We start from the raw sequence: 18921 nt of genomic DNA, 5'->3' as shown, positions 1-18921 counted from the left end.
AGTCCTGAAATTCTGTGGTGCCAGGCAGTGGGGGCTGCTTGGGCCAGGGGCCTCCTTGCTTCAGCTCTCTGCTGCCCACGTCAGGGGTGGCTGTCAGAGTCTCTCAGGAAGCTGCCGCACACGTCCCTCCTCCAACTCTAAGGCAGTGATTTCTGGGTCACACTCCTGGCCTGAGCTCATGCCTCCTGATCCTCCTCACTCGTGGGTGGATGTTCTGCTTCCCCAGCCACCATCTCCAGTGCCCAAGGCTCAGCGCAGGCCTGGGTGTCGTGTATGCTCAGAAGCTGCAGCTTTTAGAGGGCATGGGGCTTCCTTGACCTTCTGGGAGCCTAGCAACTATCAGATGGGCCCCTGTCGGGCCATGTGCTAGTGTCAGTGGGAACAATGGTTCTACTTCTTGGAGCTGGGAGTCCTGGGTCCATCTCGTCTAGAGTCTTGCAGTGACTTTCTTGAATAAAAGCACAAAGCTACTGTGTGTTGTGCTTGTGTTGAGCTAGTGTAGAGGCGCCGCTGACCCTCCCCAGTGAGAGTTCCGGCCGTGGGTCCTCTAGCAGAGACGTTTGTGTGATCTGATGCAGGAAGTGTTGTTCCCACTGGGAGGTGCAAATGAAAACAGCTTCTGGGGCCATTTATGCGTAATTATCTTGCTGCACTCATTATCTTGTAGTCAGTGATATGTCTATTTAGAGGTACGTGATTTCTTCCTAAATGTTTTTCCTCCTTATTTATTTATTTTACAGCCAAAATGTGGGTTTATTCCTTTCTCGAGTGATGTCACGCATGAGATGAAGCATAAGGTCTGTCGTTACTGCATGCACCAGCACCTCAAGGTGAGGAGAGCCAACGCCCAGCCGTGGGCTACTCTAGCTGCATGCTGGGGATCTGGGCTGAGGCATGGGCACACACGGTTTTCAGAAGAGTAAAAGAAAATGCGGATATTTTTAGTTGACATTTTATTTCACAAAGTGATTCATATTCACCTTTTTTATTTTTTAAATTTAGAGACAGGGTCTCTGTCACCCTGTCAGGCAGGAGTGCAGTGATGGAATCATACTCGCTGCAGCCTCCACCTCCTGGACTCAAGCAGTCCACCTGCCTTGGCCTCCCAAAGTGCTGCTGTGAGCCACTGCGCCCGGCCTGTGTTCGCCAGATTCACTCTTCTTAAAATGTATAATTCAGTGGTTTTAGTCTCTTCACAAGGTCGTGCAGTCATCACTTCTATCTAGTTCCTGACATTTTTATCACTTCAAAGCAAGGTGTCTTCCTCTTTCTGTATTAATCTGGCGTATTACATTGGTTTTCGCATGTTGGACCAACCTTGCATTTCTGGTATAAATCCCACTTGCTCATGGTGTATAATACTTTTTTTTTTTTTTTTTTTTTTTGAGACGGAGTCTCGCTCTGTCACCCAGGCTGGAGTGCAGTGGCCAGATCTCAGCTCACTGCAAGCTCCGCCTCCCGGGTTTATGCCATTCTCCTGCCTCAGCCTCCCGAGTAGCTGGGACTACAGGCGCCGCCACCTCGCCCGGCTAGTTTTTTGTATTTTTAGTAGAGACGGGGTTTCACCGTGTTCGCAGGATGGTCTCGATCTCCTGACCTCATGATCCACCCGTCTCGGCCTCCCAAAGTGCTGGGATTACAGGCTTGAGCCACCGCGCCCGGCCGGTGTATAATACTTTTATATGCTGCTGAATTCAGTTTGCTAGTTTTTTGCTGAGGGTTTTTGAATGATAAGGGATGTTGGTGTGTAGTTTTCTAGTGATATCTTCTCTGACTTTGGTACTAGTGTAATAACTGGCTTCATGGAATGAGTTAGGAATTGTTTTTTTTTTCACTCTCCAGTTTTTTGAAAGAGTTTCAGTATTGGTATTGATTCTTCTTGAAATGTTTGGTAGAATTCACTAGTGAAGGCATTTTGTCCTGGGATTTTCTTTGTTAGAAGATGTTTGATTACTGATTCAGTCTCTTGTTACCAATCTGTTGAGATTCTCTATTTCTTGAGTGGGTTTTTTGGTAATTGTGTGTTACTAGGAATTGGTCCATTTCCATCTAATTTGTTGGCATACAGGTCAGTAGTAGTGTCCCCTTCTTCATACCTGAATTTAGTAATTTGGTTTCTGTCTTTCCTTGGTCTAGCCAAAGGATTGTGTCATATTTGTTGATCTTTTCAAAGAAACGACTTTTGGTTTTGTTCATTTTTCTGCTCCCTCTCCCCCATGTTGTATTTCATTTGTCTTCACTTTAATCTTTACTGTTTCCTTCCCTGTGCTTGGATTGGGCTTAGCGTGTTATTCTTTTTCTAGCTTTATTTATTTTATTTATTTTTGAGATGGAGTCTCGCTGTGTCGCCCAGGCTGGAGTGCAGTGAGTATCTGGGACTACAGGTGCCCGCCACCATGCCTGGCTTTTTGTATTTTTAGTAGAGATGGGGTTTCACCGTGTTAGCCAGGATAGTCTTGATCTCCTGACCTCGTGATCCGCCCGTCTTGGCCTCCCAGAGTGCTGGGATTACAGGCGTAAGCCACTGCGCCTGGCCTCTAGCTTTTTATTGTAGAAAGTTAGGTTATTCATTTAAGATCATTATTTTAATAAATCTTTAACTGCTTTCTCTTCATCCCATAAATTTTGGTATGTTGTGTTTTCATTTTATCTTAGTTCATTCTCTGATTTCTCTTTTGCTTTCTTCTTTGACGCATTGATAATCAGGAGTGTTTACTTTTTACATATTTGTGAGTCAAATTTCCTTTTGTTACTGATTTCTAGTTTCATTTCACTATGTTTGGAGAATATTGTTTGCACGATTTCATTCTTAAAATGTATTGAAACTTGTTTGGTGGTTTAACATAAGGTTCTTCCTCAAGGCTGTTCCATGTTTGCTTGGACAGAGTGTGTAACCTGCTGTTGATGGGTGGAGTTTTCTATAGATGTGTTAGGTCTGGTTGGTTCATAGTGTTGTTCAAGCCTTCATTCTTGTTGATTTTCTGTCTCATTGCTCTGAGTGTTACTTTAACATAATAACCTCAACAGTCTAGTTCAGGTTCATACCAACTCCATTTCAATCATAGACAAAAGCTTTGCTCCTCTAAAGCCTTGCTCCCTCCCCCAACCTTTGTGCTGTTATTGGGATACAAATTAGATATTTCTACATCATGTTCTGGTTGATACAGATTTGTAATTATTACCTTATGCAGTTGTCTCTTAAATTATATAGAGGAACAAGAATTACAAAATGTGTTTATACCTTCTTTTATATTTGCCTAGGTAGTTACCTTTACAGATGCTCTTTATTTCTTCCTGTGGATTTGAGTTACTGTCTAGTATCCTTTATTTCAGCCGAAAGGACCCCCTTTAGTAATTCTTGTAAGATAGGTTTGCTAGCAACAAATTCTTTTAGTTACAGTTTATTTGTGCAATGTCTTAATTTCTCCTTCATTTTCAAAGGATAGTCTTGGGAGATCTAGAATTCTTGGATGGCAGTCTTTCTTTTAGCACTGAGGATATGTCATGATCCTGCCTCCTCCTGGCCTGCATGGTTTCTAATGAGGAATCAGCTGTTAATCTTAGGGAAGATGCTTTGTATGGATGAGCCACTTCTCCCTTTCTGCTTTTTTTTTTTTTTTTTTTGAGACGGAGTCTCACTCTGTCGCCGGGGCTGGAGTGCAGTGGCCGGATCTCAGCTCACTGCAAGCTCCACCTCCCGGGTTTACGCCATTCTCCTGCCTCAGCCTCCCGAGTAGCTGGGACTACAGGCACCCGCCACCTCGCCCGGCTAGTTTTTTGTATTTTTTAGTGGAGACGGGGTTTCACTGTGTTAGCCAGGATGGTCTCGATCTCCTGACCTCGTGATCCACCCGTCTTGGCCTCCCAAAGTGCTGGGATTACAGGCTTGAGCCACCGCACCCGGCCTCCCTTTCTGCTTTTTAAGATTCTCTCTTTGTCTTTGTCCTGTGACAGTTTGATTCTGGTGTGTCTAGCTGTAGATCTCTTGGTCTTTATCCTAAAATTCAACCATTTTCTCTTTTGCCTACTCAAGTCTGTTCTTGAGCCCCTCTAGTTACTTTTTCATTTTAGTTACTGTACTTTTCAACTAAAGAATTTCTTTCTTTTTTTTCTTTTTAGACAGGCTCTTGCTCTGTCACCCTGAGTGGACTGCAGTGGCATGAACATGACTCACTGCAGCCTTGACCCCTGAACTCAAGCCATCTTCCTGCCTCAGCCCCCACCGAGCTGGGACTACAGGCACACCCCACCATATCCAGCTAGTTTTTGAATTTTTTGTAGGACAGGGTTTCACCATGTTGCCCAGGCTGATCTCAGACGCCTCAGCTCGGGCAGTGTGTCTACCTCGGCCTCCCAAAATGCTGGGATTATAGGCGTGAGCCACCATGCCCGGCCAGAGTTTCTTTTTGGTTCCTTTTTATAATTTCTACCTCTTTATTGATATTCTCTATTTGTTGAGACGTTGTTCTCCTTGTTCCTTTTAGTTCTTTTTCCCTAGTTTCCTTTAGCTCTAAGCGTATTTAAAATAGTTGATTGAAGTCTTTGTCTAGTAAGTCCACTGTCTGGGCTTCCTCAGGGGCAACCTAGTGATTGTCTGTTTTCTTGTATATGGGCAGTACTTTCTTGTTTCTTTGCGTTTTTTGTGATGATGGGTTGAAAGTGGGCATTTGAAATAATATAATGTGGCCCCTCTGAAATTAGATTCTACTCCCTCTCCAAGATTTTTTATTGCTGCTTCTTGTAGTTGTTACTGTTTGTTTAGGGACTTCTCTGCGCTAATTTTGTGAAGTCTGTATTCTTTGTCATATGTGGCCAGTAAAGTCTGCTCAGTTAGCTTAGTGGGCAGTTAGTGAGTCGATAGATGTTTTCTTAAATGGCAGGCATTCCAGAATGAGTAAGTCTCCTAGTCTTTGCTGAGGGGCTCTGTTTGTGTCTTGGGGCCCACTCAGTACTCACTAGGGTGTTCGATAACTTTGCCTTTGCCCTTCACTTCCATGGAGCCTCAGATCAGCTCAAGTGAGAGCTTGGGGCCTTCTCAGTTCTTTTCTGAGTCTGCATGACTTTCTGGATTCCTAGGTGTATGTTGGAGCTTTCAGAGTCTCTGTGTAGATCTTGTTACTCAGCTTTTTCTTTTTGGCTTTGGTTAGCCTATTGTTTGCCCTTTTATTCACCTTCCAAGGAAACCATGAAGTTAAACAATTGCCTCTAAATGTTTTCGACAAATGCCGGCGGTTAAAAGGCCTCCTGCACGGGTGAGTTCTGAGCCAGGTCAGTGAAGACAGCCTTGCAAGTGTGATCTTTCTGGGAATCCAGAGACAGGTCAAATAGTGATTGTCAGAGAACAAGGCTTTGGAGATGTCCTGCCCTCGTCTGCGCCCTCTGTGGCGGTTGGGCAGCTGGTTTTCACTGTGATTGCGGCTCTCGGTTTTCAAGGTTCTCTTGGAGCTAGAGATACGGGGATGGGAATAGGGCATTTAAAGTGCCAACAAGCTCACTGATCTTGCTTAGATTTAGCTGTTTTTCTTGAATAAATGCGTCCTGGATTGTTGCAAGTCTATGGTCAATTTCCAGAGTTCAAGAATTTTTGATTCTGACAATTTTTTTTAAACCGGTTTTCTGATTGCCTTTACAGAGGAGAGAATTTCTGGAGGTCATTGCTCCACTATTTCACCACCATCACCCTTTCTTTTCTTTGTGGTGTGATTACTATCTGAGCTCTTAGGGGAAAGACAGTCTGTGAGCCATGCCCCTTAGGATGTGATTTTCATGATCACAATTCACTTTCAACGTATGTGACATGTTTAAGAAATACTTTTTACTATAAAGCACTACTTGCTCATATAACTGGTAACATATGACATGGCATGAATTGGATTACCTGCCTTCCCAGGTAACTCATATTGTCAGATATATTTGCTTATCTTTCCAGACTTCTTCCTGTGCCCACAAAAATATGCATGTAAATCAGGTGGAAATGAAGTGATGTCTCTCGACATGTTCTAATGTTTACATGCCTGTACGTGCACACACACACTCTTACAAAGCAAAAATGGGATCATGCCATCGGTACTTTTTCTGATTGCTTTTTTCACTTAATCCTTGAGAATTGTGATATATTCTTTAGGGCTTTTTCAATGCATATTTGGATATATGCATGGATATTTGCACATAAGCTTTTTTTTTTTTTTTTTTTAAAGCAAAATTGACGTTACACTGTATCCATTGTTCTGCCAGTTGTTTTTTTCCTTTGAATAAATTTTGGTGAGTTTTAACTCTACCTCTTTCTGGTAATGGCTGCATATCATTTATGCATTTCTTCATTCAGTGAATTGCTTGCTGTGTGCTGGCCCCACTAGTGGATGGACTGTGATTTATTTAGTCATTTCCCTACAGATGAGTGTCTCTCTTGGTTTCAGGGTTTGCTGTTGGCAGTAAGGCTGCAGTGGACATTCTTGTCTCTGTACCTTTTTGCCCTATGCTAGTTCTTCTAGGTTCCTTGTAGATTTGCTGAGTCAGGGAACATAAACATTTTAAAGTTTGGTGGATACCAGCAAGTTGCCTTTCAAAATGTTATGCCAACTTATCTTCCTACTGGCAACATGAAATTTCTTGTTAAGGACACCTTCCCTGTTACTGGATATTATAACTTCTAAAGGTTTGTTACCGTCATTACCAAAATGTAGCCATGTAATTTGAAGGTGTTTGCCTCTGTCTTCCCTGCTCCTGTGAAGGGCTGCCCTGGGGGCCACGCCACATCACATCTCACAGATGGGGCCAAGGTTTCCTTGAATGGAAGTCAAGTGGCTCCCTCCCCCACTTAGCGATGTGCACCTGCAAAGGTGGTGGCACCTTTTCCGGGGTAAGGCTGCAGCTTGTCTTCATTGTCTTCATCATTGATGCTGTTCTGTGTTCAGTTGGCACAGTGCAGTCACCAGCGCCAGTCACCTCATGCCCTCCTGTTGGTGTTTTCACAGGTAGCCACTGGGAAGTGGAGGCAGATCAGCAGATACTGTCCCCTTGATCTCTACTCAGGGTAAGAGAATGCTTCTCCTTTGCCCCCTTGTGTCACGTTCCCTGGAGGTGAGTGGGGCGGGGGCCAGTGCCTGGTGGGGGGTGTTTCATGAGGTAGGAAGCGGGGGAGGGCCACGTTCTGTCTTCAGGGCTTTCTTTTGCCATCAGCGCTGTAGACACTTGGGGCTTTGTGCTCCGCGCCTTGTCTCTGCGCTCACAGTTTGAGATGCTTGCTCACTTGTGGTTGTTCCCTCATCCGAGTTGTGACCAGATTTGTCTTCTACTTATGTCAGAAATCAACTGGTGCTCAGCCTTGACCTCCACCATCTGGGCCTTCATGGTTTGATTGTTTGTACCTTGGATCTGTCCCTCCTCTGTGGATATTAAAAAGTCTGCTGCTGTGGTGGCCATTTCTGCCCTGGCAAGGCCTGCTTGCAGCCTCTGACCAGGTGCCTGGGCTCTGCTCCCCACTTGGCGCTGCCTCCACGCTCCCCGGCCTTCAGAGCTTTGCTGTGCATCCTGCACACTGCTTTCCTGGGTCAGCTCAGAGTCCAGTCCTGCCAGAGGTCAGGAAGGTGGTCAGGAAGGCGGTAGTGACTGGGAGCTGGGGAAGGTCAGTCCGCAGTGGGGCCTGGGGGCCTGGCGAGCAGGCCCTGGGGCCGAAGGGGCAGCAGAGGGAGCAGGCAGGGCTGAGGGTGGGAGCAGGTGGAGGGAGGTGGGACCTGGGACTCATGGCAGTGCCCTGCCCCGACTCAGGCACCCCCTGTCACACTGCCAGGAGAGAGTCCTTGGCCACAGGGCGATGTAGATTTGTGAGCCTTTGCTGTCCTTTTTTGATCAGCACAGCTCCTCTTTCCAATCTCCTTTCCCTCCCTGGGACCCCTGTTACTGCAGAGCTGTTCTGGTGAGTCTGGTTTTTCTTACTCCGCTGCGTGAGTTTCTTTCCTCTTTCCTCCCCCGCTGCCCTCCAACCATTCATTTTGTGCCCCTGCCTTTGTCAGTGCTCAGCACTGCCTCTGAGTGCGCGCCTGGTCGCCATGTCAGTGCTTTTGGTTAGATGCCCTTGCAAACTTCCTGGAACAAAGATTGAACACAGAGTTGTCTTTGGAAGTTAAAAAGTTCACAAACATTGGGAATGCTCGTTCAGAAGGTGGCACCAACACCGCTCGCTCCAAGGCTTCAGCAAGGCTGGCGGTGCGCTCACGTGTGGGTCCCATGTGGGTTTCCCTGTGCACCTAAAGGCTGTGAATTGTGAAGCATTCAGTAATAAAGATTCATTGTTGAGAATTTATTAATGTGTCAGAACATAAGTAGGGAACCCTCCCTGGAATGTTGTAGAATGCAGGCTTTTAGGAGTCAGCTAGAGAGTGCGTGGATACTGGGAGCCTTTCTGAATGCGTGCTCGTGGGCTGTCCCCACTGGCAGGGTCAGGCTCGCGTGCTTGCATGGGCAGCTTGGCCTCCAGAGGTTCCCCTGTGGGGGTTGGGGAGGAGGCCAGCCTTGCAGCTCCTCGCTTGCAGGGCGACAGCTCCCTGGGGCTCTAGCCTCTCCCTGGCTCCCGGCACTCCCTTCACGGCCCGTCACAGGTCTCCTGCCACCCCTGAGCCTTTGGAAGTTGCGGCAGGAGGAACAAGGGAGGCAGAGCAGCCCGTAACCACTCTCGGGTGGGGCTGTGATGCGGCTGGTGGGGTTCCCACTCCCGTGCCTCAGTTGGGTCCCTCACATCTCCCGAAGGCCTGGGGTCAGGGCCAACCCCCACATCTCTAGTGAGCGCGTGTCAGGCTGTGGAGCTGTGTCTGTGACTGTCCGGGGAGGGAGCCCATGGTGGGGAGAATGTCACTGTTTGGACCCGGCTGGACCCTGGGTTTCCCAGTGGCCCCTAGGAAAATACCTGGCATGTCCTCTGAGCCACGAGCAGGTGTGTGTGCAGGGACAGGTTGGTTCCAGCTGCTTTTAAAGCATGTTAACACTTTTCCCTTTAGAAACAAACAGAGAATGCACTTTGCCTTGAAGAGTTTGCTGCAGGAGGCACAAAACAACTTGAAGATATTTAAGGTAAGAGCTGCTTTGATTCTATGGTGGTTTCAGGGTGGGGCCGGCGAAGGTTCAAGTGACCTCACAGATGAGGGTGTTGGGCTGGGCAGCACGTCGTGTGTGTTGGACATCCCCTTTGGGGTCCTCATACCCCGACTGGTTCCCCCATCACCTTGGACCTTCCAGTTCCAGACCTGTCTTTCCCTGACCTTTTTCTGAGCATGATTCTACAAGCACAGCATCTGAGTGACCCTGGGTTGTCCATGACCCTGCGGTGCTTGACCAAAGCCCCAGCAATTGCGGGGTGGGCCTTGGTCTCCCCTGATGAGCAGATGGGTGAGCCGTGGGTGAGGATGACTGGCACTACCTGGGCTGGCGTCACCTGGCCTGCTGCTGGCAGTGGTGTCCAAGGGAGAGGAGGTGGGGGTGGGGCCAGGCAGGATTGGGGCATCTGCAGAGGAGAGGCTGTTGGGGAGAGAGGGGATGCGATGTAGGGCAGCAGGCCTGGGTGGCAGTCAGAGTGCCGTCCCATGTTGGACATGTGTCCTCTGGGGTCCCCCTTGTCATCACCTCAGTCCCAGTTGTAGCCTCATGATCACACATAAGTGACACCTGGGGACAGAGTCCTGGGCTCCCTGCAGGAGCTGACAGCCATCGCAGGTGGATCCTTCAGAGGAGGCAGGGCTATTGAGCGTGGCCCTGCCTGCTTCCTATGTGCCGTGGTCTGGATGAGGTGACTGGTGAACCGGAAGCCCTGGCCCCTCTCCTTGCTGCTGCCTGTGGCTGGTGTCCTGCTGCCTGGCTGGCTGCTCTCAGTGGTGGGCAGGTGGGGCCTGCTCTTGACCTGCCTCCCCAGGTCTTGGTTAGAAACCCATTGTGCTGGCTGCTGGGTAAGTGAATCGGCTTCATTCCCTGTCTGCCTCCACCTTCCCAAATCCAGGAAAGGATGACGTATTTCACAGGTAGCTTTTATTTCATGTTTATATAATTTATTTTTATAAACTCGATATTTAAACCCTGAAGATACATTCTGTTTCATCAAGGATTTGTTTGAAGCCTATCATAAGGCTGGCATGTTATCCCAAGTGGACCCTTTTCTGACCCCATCTGACCTGCACCTAAGGTCTCTGGAACTCTGGCTGTCTGCTGCTTCTGTTAAAATCAGCATGGAAAAGTCCCGAGGATTAGGATTGTTTCAAAAGAGTTGAAAAGGGGATGGATTAAGAGAAGGGATGCAGAATGATTTAAGATAACACGTCACGCCGCCAAGGCATGTTACCTACTGTGCGTTTCATCAGCTTTCCCGCCGATCTCGTCCAGTTCAGTATTAAAAGCCAGCAAGGCAGAAAACCATGAAAGCTCTGAAGTTCCAGGTGTGGGCCAGGTGCGGTGGCTCACACCTGTAATCCCAGCATTTTGGGAGACTGAGGTAGACGGATTGCTGAGGCCAGAAGTTCAAGACCAGCCTGGGTAACATAGCAAAACCCTGTCTCTACAAAAAAAATAAAAAAATGAGCTGGGCGTGGTGGTTTGCACCTGTGTTCCCAGCTACTTAGGAGCCTGAGGTGAGAGGATTACTTGAGCCTGGGAGTTGAAGGCTGTAGTGAGCTTTGATTGCTCCACTGCACTCTAGCCTGGGCAACAGGGTGAGACCTTGTCTCAAAAACATTAAAAAATTGTTTTAAAAATAAATAAATAAATAAATAAGGTTTAAAGAGTTGGTACTTTCCTGGGGTTGGCCACTGTCAGGGGCCTTTCTCCTGGGCACCACCCAGACCCCCATGAGTCATGTGTTGACTCCCCCAGGCATGGCAGCAGATGTCCCTGCCTGTGCCCTGGGAACGTGTGAATCTGAATGTTGATGATGTTGTAAGGAGTTTCTTTGCTGGGCTTGATTTAAGCCAGCAAATGCCAGCAGCTTCTCCCACCATCTGGCTCAGCTGTACCACCCAGCACTGGGGTCACCCTGGGCGTGGCCTGAACCCCAGGACACACTCGTTTGCGGTGCTGGTGCTGACTGCTGTCCTCATGTTTGTCTGCTCAGGGCCAGAGCCAAGGCCCTCAGGTTCTTGAGTAACTGGGCTGGTGGCTTTGGGAGTTTGTCACTTGTGGTGAGCATTTGCTCTTGGCTTCTGAAGGTACTGTGGATCATTGTCTGGGGGGCGGTGGCCAGGCCAGGGCACTGCTCTTTAGTTTTTGAAACTTGCCTTCCTTTTCATGTCTTGAGGTTTGGTGCTTGGTTGATAGCACAGCCCGTGAGGGTGGATTTCCCTGGAGGAGCCAGACTGTGCAGTGGCCCCAGATTGGGTCGACAGCGTCAGGGCCCTTGGCTTTTACCCGCTGCCTGGCCTGCTGGTGGTGGGGACTGAGTTCTTTTCCTACAAGCTTGGTGGTTTGACGTTTCCCTCTCTCTTTTCCCTGCCTGAAGAATGGTGAGCTGATTTATGGCTGCAAAGATGCCCGGAGCCCCGTGACTGACTGGAGTGAGCTTGCACACCACCTGAAGCCGTTCTTCTTCCCTTCCAACGGCCTGGCCAGTGGGCCCCACTGCACAAGGGCTGTGATCAGGGAGCTGGTGCACGTGATCACACGGGTGCTGCTGAGCGGCTCGGACAAGGGCCGGGCAGGCTCCCTGAGAGCGGGGCTCGGGCCCCAAGGCCCGCGAGTCTGTGGAGCCAGCCCTTTCAGCAGGAGCCTTCGCTGCCAAGGTAGGGCCCAGCCTTCCCCAGGTAGGCGGTGGGGCTGCAGGGCCTTGGGACTCTGCAGTCCCCATGGGTGGCCAGGCGGTCAGCAAAGCCTCCTGGGGGATGCCACCTGGTTACACCAGGGCTCCCAGCACGGAGCTTCGCCGCCTCTCACCCCCAGATGCAGACTCCCTTTCTTGCCTTTTATCTGTATCTGTAAATAGCAGGACACATTTGGGCTGTAGGATTTCCCCCTGGAATATCATCCGTATGTTGTGGTCCTCTCTGGTTTGTTGAATGTTTTCAACCATGTTATCTATCCTGTTGGAGCCTCATTGCAACCCTGGGGACAGGTTTTTCTTGGCTTGTTCCTTAGATGGGGAGAATTGAGGCACAGACATCCTTCAGGGCTGGGTCCTACCACAGCGAGGTGTCTTCACAAGTCTGGGGTGAAGACACAGACCCGTGGGGACTTTGGACTGCAGGACACCTTCCTTGCAGACAGGAGCCGGGCCCTGGCCGCTGCTGCGTGTCCTGACGTCTCATGAGCTGACGCTGCCTGTGATTCTTGGCAGCCCGTGGAGACCCCATGGTCTCTGGGAGCCTGAGATGGTTTGAAGACAGCAGTCCTGCTTGTGTGCAACCAGAAACCCACCCACACCCTAAGCCCTGCCTTCTTTTCTGCTATCTGTGCCAATTTTTTCTTTTGTTTATTCAAGACAGTATCTTACTCTGTTACCCAGGCCAGAGTGCAGTTGTGTGATCTCGGCTCACTGCAACCTCCGCCTCCTAGGTTCAGGCAATTCTCCTGCTTCAGCCTCCCAAGTACAGGTGCGCACTGTCACACCTAATGTTTGTATTTTCAGTAAAGACAGTTTCGCCTTATTGGCCAGGCTGGTCTCGAACTCCTGACCTCAAGCGATCCGCCTGCCTTGGACTCCCAAAGTGCTGGGATTACAGGCATGAGCATGTAATAATAATTTTCTTATTACAAATGAACTTTGTGGGTTTTTTTTTTTTTCTTGTTATGAAAATGATTCCTGATCATTTCAGAAAATTTTGTTAAAATTATGCCTATAATCTGGGCACATAACTGCTTTTAAGGAGGCAGACTGTGTCTGGAACGACAGATGGCACCAGTTGCTGAGGTGGTCTGGGGGCACCAACAGGAGGCGCCACAGCACCCCAGGGCTACAGACAGAAGGGAGTGGAGCTGGGCCCCAGCTGCTGGGATGTGCAGTTTAAAACAATAAGATCATACTCTACATGTCATTTTGTAACCTGACTTTCTTTACTTAATTAGCATAAATCTGTATCTGTATCATCACATATATATGTTCTTTTTTTATTATTATTTTTTTAAAGACAAGGTTCTGTTGCCCAGGCTGGAGTGCAGTGGTGTGAACTTGGCTCATTGCAACCTCCACCTCCTGGGCTCAAGTGATCCTTCTGCCTCAGCCTTCTGAGTAGCTGGGACTATAGACACGCACGACCACGTCTAGCTAATTTTTTTTTTTTTTTTTTTTTTTTTGGAGAGAAGGGGTTTCTCCATGTTGCCCAGGCTGGTCTTGAACTCCTGGACTCGAGCAATCTGCCGGCCTTGGCCTCCCAGAGAGCTGGGATTACAGGCGTAAGCCATAGCGCCTGGCGATCACATGCATTTTATTCAACTTTTATTGACCACGTATGGATCTGCTGTAATTTTAACACATCCCCTCTAGTTGGGCATGTGAGCTTTTACTCCCGTTCTCCTGCACAGTGGCATTTTCGTGTCGGGTCCTGCTGACATCTGCAGGTGACTACAGTTTCCCCTGCATGGACACCTTTCTTACTGGGTCTTTGCCTGTGGTTTGGTTCTTTGTGGGAGATGGTTGCTCCCTTCAGTGGGAGGAGACGATCTGGGACTTGGTACCTCCTAAGCTCACTTGGCACCCTGTACAGCACAGGTGCCAAACAACTGTGAGCGGCAAGTGGAGTTTTGTTTCTGCCTCTGTCCTACGATATAACAGGTCTTTGTCAGTGGCTTTGACCCCTGTCTGTGGCTCTGTGTGGCTGTTCTGAGCTTGCGCCTGTCGCCAGCCCAGGTCTTACCTGCCTCTCACTGTGGGCTCGTGGCTCTGGACTCTGCAGACAGTGTCCTGGGGTTGTCCTCCTTTAGTGGCCTTGCAGATTTAGGATGCCAGCAGGATCTTTAGAAATTCCCTGCCTTGCAGTTGTGGTGGGTCAAGATCATGCCACTGCACTCCAGGCTGGGCCAAAGAGAGTAAGACTCTGTCTCAAAAAAAAAAAAGACATTTCGTGTCCTGACTTAAAATGAGGATTTTGTCTAAACTTAGATCATAGGCCGGGCACGGTGGCTCAAGCCTGTAATCCCAGCACTTTGGGAGGCTGAGACGGGTGGATCACGAGGTCAGGAGATCGAGACCATCCTGGCTAACACGGTGAAACCCCGTCTCTACTAAAAAATACAAAAAACTAGCCAGGCGAGGTGGCGGGCGCCTGTAGTCCCAGCTACTCAGGAGGCTGAGGCAGGAGAATGGCGTAAACCCGGGAGGCGGAGCTTGCAGTGAGCTGAGATCCGGCCACTGCACTCCAGCCTGGGCGACAGAGCGAGACTCCGTCGCAAAAAAAAAAAAAAAAAAAAAAAAAACAAACTTAGATCATAAAGTGACTTCCGGGGCTGTTGTGGTAGAATCTAAAAGACATTCTGAGAGTTGTGTTGGGAGAGGAGAGGCACGAGGCAGGACGTGTGCGTTTCTTGCTCTCTCCTTTGTGCTTGGCCTGGTGCATCCAGTGTGGTCCAGGCTCGCTCCAGCTCCAGCAGCTCTGTGAGGCGGGAGCGTCATGTCATCTGTCCTTAGCGCCAGTCCAGGGTCCAGTCCTTGCCTGTGGCGATGCCCGTGTGGTGGAGCCCAGGATGAGCCCTGCGGTCTGCGCCGGCCTGTGTCTCCCTCCACGTTCTTTGATAATCAACATGCTCTCGTTTTCCCCTGATGTTCTCGGTAGGAAAAAACACCCCAGAGCGCTCGGGGTTACCGAAGGGCTGTCTTCTGTACAAAACCCTCCAGGTGCAGATGTTGGACCTGCTGGACATCGAAGGCCTCTACCCTCTGTACAACCGGGTTGAGCGATACCTAGAAGAGTTTCCTGAGGAGAGGTGAGGTTGGGCGGTCCCCGTCTTGGGCAGCCCTGAGAGGAGACTGTGGGGGTGGGCAGGGTAGGAACGTGCCTCCCAGGGCACAGCTTCCCAGGAGGACGAAGCACGCCGGCCACTCCCCGCCCCAGTCCTCTGCTCCCCGGCACCGAGGCCTGGCTCTGGAATGTAGCGCCTTGTGAAGGAGGAACAGGGTCACTTACCGCTTTCTGGAGAAGAAAGCTCATCTGTGAGCCTGCTAATTCGAAACCCCAAGTTGGGGCCGAGCCTGCAGAGGGCAGTGTTGCTCCACGGCTGAGCAGCATCCTGCAGGCCCTTCTGTGTCAGCCAAGCCTCTGTCCTGGGCTTTCACTGCCAGTCACTGGGGTCCACACCCGCGGTGTCCAGTCAGGGCCAGGATCCTCTTCCTTCCTCGCTGGAATTCACTTGTGTCTCTGACTCAGGGTGCTACTTGTCATGAACAGGAGGCGGCTCAGCTTCCAGGCTCCCTGGCTCTGTTTAAAGCCTTGGTGTCTCACATGAGGGAGGTAGATCTGTTAGGTGTTTTTCAAAGCAAAACGTGTGATGGTTAGTGGTGCTGGGCTTTGTAGACTGGGCTAGCAGTTTCAGAAACAACCTCTGTGCGGCGTTGTCATCCTATTCTTATTGTGCTTTCTTCTTCAGAAAAACCTTACAAATAGATGGGCCTTATGATGAAGCATTTTACCAGAAGCTGCTTGACCTTTCCACCGAGGATGACGGGACAGTGGCCTTTGCGTTAACGAAGGTTGGCAGACCCATCCAAAAACTTGTGTGATGCTTAGATTCTTAGCACTAATTTTTTTTTTTTCCATTACCTACCCCTGAGGTTTAAAGCAGAAAACCTGGGATATGAAAAAAGCGGCTGAAGTTTCTCCCAGATGAACCGGGGCGGGTGGTGGTACATTTAGGTTTTAAGGGGAATTTCCCTTGGTTGAATTCTGCCCTGTTCGCACCGTTCCTGGTGCGATCAGGCCCCAGGGGCAGCCAATCTGCAACCCATCTGCATGCCTTCTCAGCAGCCCACAACAGGCTTTCTGCCAACCATCCCTTGTTGCAGGGCCCTTGCCAGGGCCCTGGGACCCCACCTGTGTCTCTGCCCTGCCCCTGGCTGGATGCGGGCAGCTTCTTTCCCTTAGAACCGAGGCCGAGGGACAGCCTGCAGGAGTCTCTTAGGGAAGAGGACTGGCCCTGTACTTCCTGGGTCTGTGAAATTCAGAGCTCCATGAGCTTGGATGGGAAAAAAATGACATCTTCATTTTCACTAAGCTGTACCTGGAATTTAGCATTTCTTTCCATTACGAAGGTGGCAGTGAGCCTGTGGGTTCATCAGGACCCAGGACTTTGCCACTAAGAGAATAAAAAAACAGACTTTCCGTCTCACACTGTAGCTGCAGACACTTTGAGATGTGGTTTATTCATTACTGCATGAAATGTTACATATTAGTATGGAATACATTTGTTTTTAAAAATATTTTGGCTTAGCACTTTGGGAAGCTGAGGTGGGAGAATTACTTAAAACCAGAAGTTGGAAGCCAGCCTGGTTAACATAGTGAGACGCCCATCTCTGCAAAAGAAAAATACAAAAATTAGCTGGACATAGTGGCATGTGCTTAGAGTCCCAGCTACTTGGGAGACTGAGGTAGGAGGATGCAGTCAAGGCTGCAGGGAACTGTGATCATACTGTTGTGCTCCAGCCTGGGTGACAGAGCAAGCCCCTGTCTCAAAAAAAAAAAAGAAAAGAAAAAAAATATATATATTTTTGGTATTTTACATTTTTGCCACCTGTATTTTATATTACACGTTTAAAAATGTTATCCTGGGCCGGGTGTGGTGGCTCACGCCTGTAATCCCAGCACTTTGGGAGGCCGAGGCGGGTAGATCATGGGGTCAGGAGATCGAGACCATCCTGGCTAACACAGGCAAACCCCGTCTCTACTAAAAATACCAAAAAATTAAGTGGGCGTGGTGGTGGGCGCCTGTAGTCCCAACTACTTGGGAGGCTGAGGCAGGAGAATCACTTGAACCTGGGAGGCAGAGGTTACAGTGAGCCGAGATTGCACCATTGCATTCTAGCCTGGGTGACAGAGCGAGACTCCATCTCAAAAAAACGTTATTCTGAGAGAGGCCCATAAGCTGTACTAGGCTGCCAAAGCCTTTACGGGCCAATAAGCAGTGAGGAAACCTGTTCTGGAGCGAGCTGGTGCTCCTCCCTCCGTGTGCATGTGCCGCTGCCTGGAGCCCTGGGACCCACTTCCCCTGTCCCGTTGACTCACACTTGGGAAAGAGTCCTCAGTGCTTGCTTTAGTGGGGCTGCAGCTGTCAGTGTTTTGAGGAGGACTGAGGATGTCTGGTAGAGCCTCAGGGGAGCCTCTGACGCGAAGGGCCACAGGGATGTTAGCAGAGGCCCAGGGCAGAGTTGTCATCCTGGTGAGGAGGGTTCCAAGTGAGAAGAAAGCAGGGCACCTGCCTCGTGCTGCCTGCCACTTGGATGCGTTGATTTAGGTATAAACAGCAGCATGGCGGGTTTTTTCCCAAGAGAAGAAACAGGACTTTATTTCTTTTTTTATGTATTTCTGTATTTTTCAGTTTTCTACAAAATAAGTATGGTTTACTTTTTAATTTTACTTTAATCTTTTAACAAATGGCTAAAATGAAGGCATTGAAACAACACCAACAGGTGCAGAGAAACTGGATCTCTCATCTGTTGCTGATGGGGATGGAAAAGGACACAGTCACTCTGGAAAACAGTTTGGAAGTTTCCTACACACTAAACATGCAACCACCCTGTACTTGCGCTCCTGGGCATGTATCCCAGAGAAGTGAGGACTGACGCTCACCAAAAAACCTGTACGGAAATGTTCACAGCAGCTCTCTTTGTAACAGCTAAAAACTGGAAACCGCCCATGTTCTTTCCACAGTGACCTCCAGCGGGTCAGACAGACCGTGCATTCATACCACAGAGCTCTGCTTAGCACCAAACAGGAACGGACTCTTGCTAAACAGCCCAGGTGGATCTCCAGGGGACTTTGTTGGTGACAAAAACCAATCCCCAGAGGTCACACTGAATGATTCTGTGTGTGTATAACATTCTTGAATGACAAACATGAGTGGTTGCCAGGGGTTGGCAAGGAGGAGCAAGGGAGGTAGATGTGGTTATGAAAGGTCAAACCAGGGGATCCTTGTGGTGACCAAACTGTTCTGTATCTTGACTGTGGTAGTGGTTGCGTGAACCTATGTGTGATCACACACACACTCTCACACAGACACACTTGCATATATGTAAAACCCAAGATATCTGAATAAGATTGTGGATTGTATCAGCATCAGTCACCTTGCTGTGATATTGTAGTTTTGCAAGATGCTACTTGTGGGAGAAACGTGGGTTGAGGTCTTTCCGTGCTGTCATAGAAGGGCCTGCTTTTTCTCTTGTAGGAAGTTAGCTTCTGTAATTGAACCTGAAGAGGGTAATTGTGAAGCCGAAGCTGGGGAGTAGGCTGAGGACATTCCTTCCTACACAAAAGTTCTTGCACTCATATTGTTTATCGGAGTTGAACCCTGTAGGCTGGCTGCGGCAGCTTACGCCTGTAATCCCAACACTGTGGGAGGCTGAGGCAGGTGGATCAGTTGAGACCAGCCTGGTCAACATGGCAAAACTCTGTCTCTACTAAAAATACAAAAATTAGCCAGGCATGGTGGTGCACGCCTGTAGTTCCAGCTACTCAGGAGGCTGAGGCAGAAGAGTTGCTTGAACCCGGGAGGCGGAGGCTGCAGTGAGCCAAGATTGCGCCACTGCACTCCAGCCTGGGCGACAGAGCAAGAGTCCATCTCAAAAAAAAAAAAAAAAAAAAAATTGAACTGTGTACCTCTGAAGAAAAGAGGGAATATTGTCTTCATTTCAATGCTCAGGAGACCGAGCCCCCAATTACTCTTGCTTTTGTCTGTTGTGTAGTATCTGGTAGCAGGGGTCAGCAGACATTTGTAATGTCTGGTCCCTGTTGCGGGTACCCGGCTTTGCCA

The 18921-nt window shown here is 49.2% G+C and overlaps 1 protein-coding gene across 1 annotated transcript in view; it reads left to right on the top strand.

Annotated features, from left to right (window-relative positions):
- The window catches only part of IPPK (inositol-pentakisphosphate 2-kinase), a 62049-nt gene that overhangs the window by 22039 nt on the left and 21089 nt on the right, over positions 1 to 18921 (top strand). Inside the window, exons 6-11 of the mRNA XM_010375097.2 lie at positions 741 to 830; positions 6975 to 7033; positions 8994 to 9066; positions 11474 to 11753; positions 14736 to 14886; positions 15547 to 15649. Coding sequence (XP_010373399.1) covers positions 741 to 830; positions 6975 to 7033; positions 8994 to 9066; positions 11474 to 11753; positions 14736 to 14886; positions 15547 to 15649 — 756 coding nt within the window. The remainder of the gene's footprint in view (positions 1 to 740; positions 831 to 6974; positions 7034 to 8993; positions 9067 to 11473; positions 11754 to 14735; positions 14887 to 15546; positions 15650 to 18921) is intronic.

The sequence above is a fragment of the Rhinopithecus roxellana genome, chromosome 16, assembly GCF_007565055.1.
Source record: "Rhinopithecus roxellana isolate Shanxi Qingling chromosome 16, ASM756505v1, whole genome shotgun sequence".
NCBI lineage: Eukaryota > Metazoa > Chordata > Mammalia > Primates > Cercopithecidae > Rhinopithecus > Rhinopithecus roxellana.
Note: the sequence above shows the minus strand (reverse complement) of the source record. Positions and strands in the feature narration are given on the sequence as shown.